Source organism: Danio rerio, chromosome 6, assembly GCF_052040795.2.
Source record: "Danio rerio strain M-AB ecotype USA chromosome 6, GRCz13ab, whole genome shotgun sequence".
Classification (NCBI taxonomy): Eukaryota; Metazoa; Chordata; class Actinopteri; order Cypriniformes; family Danionidae; genus Danio; species Danio rerio.
Genome location: NC_141026.1, coordinates 14467701 through 14474682, shown reverse-complemented (window position 1 = coordinate 14474682; position 6982 = coordinate 14467701). Strand labels below are relative to the sequence as shown.

Here is a 6982-nt window from a genome sequence, read left to right as displayed (position 1 = left end):
TTGTTTCACTGTGAAGTGGCCTGAGGATGGCAATATAGATCCCATTTGAAACACACCGATAATAATTCTATTTTTAAACATTATTTGGGGTGGATAGTATATGAAGATATTCATTCATTCATTTTCTTTTGGGCTTAGTCCCTTTAATAATCATGGGTGGAATGAACCGCCAACTTTTCCAGCACATGTTTTATGCAGCAGATGCCTTTCCGGCTGCAACCCATCACTGGGAAACTCCCATACATTATCATCCATACACATCCTCTACAAACAATTTAGCCTACCCAATTCACCTGTACCGCATGACTTTGGACACCCGGAGGAAACCCACGCGAATGCTGGGAGAACATGCAAACTTCACACAGAAACTGTAAATTTTGGGTGAAACAAATAAGCAAACACACAATATCAACAAGCGAGGGACAAAATACCAAGACTAACTAAATGCAATAAAGTGAGTTTATTTTACAAAGATAGTGACAATAAGTGCAAAAATATGTATATAGAAAGAACATGAAATATTTACAAGAATATACAAAAAAAATGACAGATAACAAATGGGGCACAAGATGTTTGAACAGATAGATGCGTGTAACACGGATGGTGGACAAATGGAGAACAGACAAATAACAACGGACGTATAATAAATTAACACACTGATAATGGATAGCAATTTCACTGACACACAGCACATAAATTGAGGCCCTCTCAAGTAGCGTTCTGTCACCACTTTTATGCCATGTGCTGACGTCAAGGGGGACATGGCAAACGGCTGGGCAGCAGTAGCCAATCGGAGCCACTGTATGGATGGAAGTGGAAGAAAAGAGAGAGAAAGAGAGAGAGAGAAAGAAAGAGAAAGCAAGCAAGCGCAGAAAGAAAAAGGAGGGAGAGACTAGCGGGAAAATAATAATAATAATAATAATCACGCAACACAAGAATGTACAGGAACGAAATAGATGGCTTTGAGATGTTACTAGTGGCCAGTTTCCACTGAGTGGTACGGTACAGTAAAGTTCAGTTTAGTACGCTTTTATGGCCGTTTCCACAGTCAAAAAGCGTACTGAACCAAACCTGTCACGTTAGTGATCAAGAACAGGAACAAAAAGGGTGTGGATCCAAGTGCAGATTTTATATAGTATAGTGCAGTAACAGTGACAAAAAAATACTAATATCCAAAGTACAAAATAACAAAACAAACAAACCAGGAACTCAAACAGACTAAACTAAAACTAGACTTTGACAACTAGGATAAGATACTAAACTGGATACTGGATGACAGGATACAAGACTGGATTCAAACACATACCACAAGGAAGACAACGACCGACTGACAAACAGAAGATGAATGACTGAATATATAGTCCAGGTAATCACGGAGAACGGAGACAGCTGTGGTTGTAAATCAGTGTAGATGAGAGACCGGGTGTGTGTGCGAAAGTATGTATGGAAATGTAGCTCTAAAGCCACTGTAGTCCGCTGGGGGTTGCTGGCGAACTACAGTGGCATCTGGTGGACATACACAGTCATGACATTACCCCCCTCTTAAGGAGCGGATTCCAGACGCTCCTAAAATAGTCCTGGGGGGGCCAAGCAGAGGAGGAGCAAGGGAAGGGATGGGAGGGCCAGATCAGGGAGGTCTGTGGTTCAGGCGCCCCGGCAGGAAGCCAGGGTGCAGCCGGGAAATCCGTCCCACACCGTGGGAAGGACCACCAGGGTGGGGCGGGAGGGGTAACCCATGGATGATGCAGCAGGAGACACAAGGCAGGGGGCCCCAGGAGAGCCAGCTGGAGAGGCAACTGGACAGGAGCCGGCGGGACTGGAGGCAGCTGGACAGGAGCCGGCGGGACTGGAGGCAGCTGGACAGGAGCCGGCGGGACTGGAGGCAGCTGGACTGGAGCCGGCGGGACTGGAGGCAGCTCGACTGAAGCCGGCGGGACTGGAGGCAGCTGGACTGGAGGCAGCAGAACTGGAGCCGGCATGACTGGAGGCAGCTGGACTGGAGCCGGCAGAACTGGAGGCAGCTGGACTGGAGGCAGCTGGACTGGAGCCGGCGGGACTGGAGGCAGCTGGACTGACGCCGGCAGAGCAAGGGGCCAGAGCGAGGTCGGCAGATCAAAGACCCGGACTGGAACAGGCAGGGCATGGAGCCGGACTGGGGCTGGCAAGGTAAGACGTCTGGGAAGTGCCAGCAGGGCAAGACGTCTGGATGGCGTTGGTAATGCCAGGAGCCGGGCTGGAGCCGGCAGGGCGAGGAGCCTGGGTGGCACCGGCAGGGCGAGGAGCCTGGGTGGCGCCGGCACTGTACTGCGCTCTGGGGCTGGAGCAGACACTGGCGGGCGCTCTGGGGCTGGAGCCGACACTGGCGGGCGCTCTGGGGCTGGAGCCGACACTGGCGGGCGCTCTGGGGCTGGAGCCGACACTGGCGGGCGCTCTGGGGCTGGAGCCGACACTGGCGGGCGCTCTGGGGCTGGAGCCGACACTGGCGGGCGCTCTGGGGCTGGAGCCGACACTGGCGGGCGCTCTGGGGCTGGAGCCGACACTGGCGGGCGCTCTGGGGCTGGAGCAGTCCTGTTCCTACGCCTCCTCCGTCTGGTGGTTTGAGAAAGAGGAAAAGCAGTGTCGTCAGGAGAGGGAGCTTGCTCTGGAGCTGGAACCGACACTGGTGGGCATTGTGGGACTGGAGCAGACACTGGGGTTTCACACAGATCCAGAAGACTCTCCAGAGGCTCTGAGAAGGGTGGTCTCCGGACAGGCCGACGCGGATAAGTCCGCAACTCCAGTCCAGCCTCTCTCCTCCTTCCCTTGGACAAATCAGCTGGCCCTGAAAATATCCCTCTCTGTTGCCCTCCACTCAGGCCTCCCTCCTGAGGGTTCTCCTCTTTCAGGGCAACAGAGAGAGGGGAGCCAGAGATCAATAAAGCTGCTTCGATGAACCGATAAAGGTTCCAGTCCTCCTCATAAGGTGGCATCTGAGAACGGACGGGTTCCAAAAGTCCTCCCCGAAAGAAAATCATCAGTAGAAGGTCACTGTGAGAGCTCTTTGGGGCTAGCTCTAAAAACTCCTTAACGTAACGCTCAATTGAGCGGTTACATTGTTTAATACGCACTATCACGTCATCTGCTGGATCCATTTGTGAGTCGGTCGTTCTGTCACGTTAGTGATCAAGAACAGGAACAAAAACGGGAACAAAAAGGGTGTGGATCCAAGTGCAGATTTAATATAGTATAGTGCAGTAACAGTGACAAAAAAAAATACAAAAATCCAAAGTACAAAATAACAAAACAAACAAACCAGGAACTCAAACAGACTAAACTAAAACTAGACTTTGACAACTAGGATAAGATACTAAACTGGATACAGGATGACAAGATACAAGACTGGATTCAAACACATACCACAAGGAAGACAACGACCGACTGACAAACAGAGGATGAATGACTGAATATATAGTCCAGGTAATCACGGCGAACGGAGACAGCTGTGGTTGTAAATCAGTGTAGATGAGAGACCGGGTGTGTGTGCGAAAGTATGTATGGAAATGTAGTTCTAAAGCCACTGTAGTCCGCTGGGGGTTGCTGGCGAACTACAGTGGCATCTGGTGGACATACACAGTCATGACAAAACCGTACCGTACCACTTTTTTGGCACCCTTTCAAATGGGAGAAAGTGTACCAAAATGTAAAGCTACACGTGCAGCTGAACGCTGATTGGTTACAGAGATACGTCACTAGCTTGTGGAGCTACACAGAACGTAAACAAAGGAACCGCCATGTTTTTTTTAAATACAAGCCGAGACATTACATGAAAATACTATATGCATATAATAATGGGATGACCTGGGCTCAAACAAACCTTGTCGTCTCGATGACACAGTTCTGGACAATCTGCCGTGTCCTGTTGTTGTTTTACGAGCCCGTCTAAAAGTTTCTCCTGGGAGTTTGTGATCACTTCTATATTTGATACAACGAACTTCTTGAGCTGATGATAATAAAGTGTGTGTGTGTGTGTGTGTGTGTGTGTGTGGGTGGGTGTGTGGGTGTGTGTGTGTGATTATTGAAGTATCTCCGTCATCTGATCCATTCAGAAAAAAAGGACAACGGCGCGAGAGTGAAGCGGGAGTGAAACGCGGAAAAAAAAAGAGAAGCCATCAACACATTCATTCATTCATTCGTTTTCTTGTCAGCTTAGTCCCTTTATAAATCCAGGGTCACCACAGCAGAATGAACCGTCAACTTATCCAGCAAGTATTTATGCTGCAGATACCCTTCCAGCCGCAACCCATCTCTGGGAATCATACACACACACACACACACTCATACACTACGGACAATTTAGCCTATCCAATTCACCTGTACCACATGTCTTTAGACTGTGGGGGAAACCGGAGGAAACCCACGCGAACACAGGGAGAACATGCAAACTCCACACAGAAACGCCAACTGAGCCGAGGATCGAACCAGTGACCCAGCGACCTGACCCACTGCGCCACTGCGTCGCCCGCCGTCAACACACAGGAGCAAAATTGTTTTAGCAACCTGAATCATGAACAAACTGCCATGTTTATCGTTGTCTTTTTGATTATTATGAAAATTACTCTCTAACAGAGGCTACATGTGCTGGTGAAGTCTACAGACACAGATGAAAGGTTTGCGCTGACTGTGGGCTATATTGTGTGTGTTTTTTAACTCAAATAAGTACTAAATGTTTGCTGTGTGTAATTTTTCTATATTTAATAATATATCAGAGACTGTAAGAGGCTGTGTGTGTTCGTTTCAAACAGGAAGAACGAATTTGCTTGAAATAACGCAAAAACAACCAATTTACACTTTTTAGTGAAATATAGGTGTCCTAAGAGTGTTATTAGCAGTGTGGGACACATATACGACTGTCAACAGCTCAAAAAAATGTGTTTTGGTGTTTCGTGACCCTTTAAGCAAATGTTTTATGCAGCAGATGCCCTTCCAGCTGCAACCTATCACTGGGAAACTCCCATACACTCCCATTCACACTTACACTATCGACAATTTAGTTTACCCAATTAATTTATGGCAAATTTCTTTAAAATTGTGGTGGAAATCGAAGCACCCAGGGGAAACCCATGTGAACATGGGGAGAACATGCAAACTCCACACAGAAATGCCAACTGACCCAGCCGAGGCTCAGAACAAAAACTGCAAGCAGATGTAGCTCTAGGTATATATTTCTCGATCTCTAGAAATGTAGACCAGGATACATATCTGCAATGAAACTAGGTTGAAAGATTTGGAACTATCAGGTTCTGTCCTTGCATAAAGTGTCTGTTGTTGATGAAGGTTCAAGTTACATGATCAGACAGTTTATCTAAATTAAATTAAGAAGTAAGTCTATGTGACACAGACTTGAACAAAAAATACATTCCTGGTAAATATGCATCTCAAAAAAAGCTGTTTGCCAGGGTGCAACAGAGGGCAGTGAAGAACATAATGGCACACACCTGCACACCATCCGAAACCCAGGTGCGACTTCTTAAATCTTTTGACAAATTATGCCTACCTGCAATCCATCTATACATCTGCAAGCACCCTTATTCTGTGAATTATAAGTTAAGTGAGTCGTCTGCCTGCTCTGATCTCACTGACATAAAGCCAGCCAATGATCATGATGAGGAAAGAATATGCACCAAAAGATCTGTGACCTCTGTGAACACTCTGAGGAAGAGTTTCTTGCTGCAAGCCCCCAAATACTCCCTGTGTCCTCCCTGGTAATGGCTTTGACACTGAGTTCAGAGACACAAAGAGGACATTACATAACACAAGCTCAAGCACTTCATCTCCGTCAAACACCTACGAAGCCAAAGCAATCACAGCAGCTGCGAAACCCAGACAATAAACAGCATAGCGCTGGTCCACTAGCCCTACAATGGCTGCAGAAGCAAGAAAATCAAACAAATGTTAAATCAAGCACACAGAGTGCTGTGTTTGGAAACGCTCAAGAGCAACAATATATCTGTCAGCGTTAAACGTCTTCTGGAGCATGTCTCTGTCATACCCTAAAATCATTTTTCAGAGACATGAAGCTCTTGTCTTGACCTATTATTAATGTGGAAAAAAGGAGGAGTGAGGGACAGATTGAAATGAGGAAGAGAGCACAGCACAATGAAAAGTGTGCAAGATGTCATTGGGCTGTTGAGTTATATTGACCGTAAACTAAACTCTGGTTTGCCTTGTACTTAAAACACTTTATGATGTTTCAGGCTGTAATTTTTTTGAAAGATGAAACTTATTCATGAATCTTGAAAAATCACAAAGATTTGGCAATCCAAATATATATATATATACTGTATACATATTAGGGATGTAACGGTATCAGAATTTCACGGTACGGTAATACCTCGGTATGAATGTCACGGTATGGTATTTATTGAATCATTTACAGGAAAAAACAAAACTTATGAAAATACTCCAAAAAAGTGCCAAAAGTGTCAATGACATACAAATTAGTCATCTATCTGTAAGCTTTGAAACAGGAACTTCAATTTTAATAACAAAAAAATATTAAACCATGTAAAAAAATAAAGTTTCAATTTAGTATTGTTGAAAACTCATCACATTTAACATTTAATCACTCACTCACTTACTTAGATAGAGATGGGTTTAAAAGAAAATTATCATATAACTATAATCTGGTAAAAGCTGGTATCTCTGGGTATTTACAATGTCCCCTGCAACAGAACAAAACCCTCTCATTTGGGACTGAGGATTCTGGGACAGAGATATGACTTGGCCCATGTTGACAGCAGTGGGTAACATTGTGCATTGTCTTTCCCCCACTTGAGAAGACAAACCATGAGTGAGATAGAGGTCTCTTTGCGGTACAAGTCAATGTCTGCATCAATCTGAACAGTGTGCTGTGTTTCTGCAGTCCCCATGACTGCTATTAGTCGTATTCACCAACCTGCAGGCACGTGCACACATAGGGCTCAACCTGTGCAGTGCACATGCC

The 6982-nt window shown here is 45.8% G+C and overlaps 1 protein-coding gene across 1 annotated transcript; it reads right to left on the bottom strand.

Annotated features, from left to right (window-relative positions):
- Nucleotides 1-1068: 1068 nt before the first annotated feature.
- raph1 (Ras association (RalGDS/AF-6) and pleckstrin homology domains 1) lies at nucleotides 1069-3379 on the bottom strand. The gene is made up of 3 exons (XM_087256841.1): nucleotides 2852-3379; nucleotides 2421-2790; nucleotides 1069-2299 (listed from the first exon to the last, which is right to left on the bottom strand). Coding segments are annotated over exons 2-3 (777 nt in total). The 5' UTR covers nucleotides 2422-2790; nucleotides 2852-3379; the 3' UTR covers nucleotides 1069-1523.
- Nucleotides 3380-6982: the final 3603 nt, after the last annotated feature.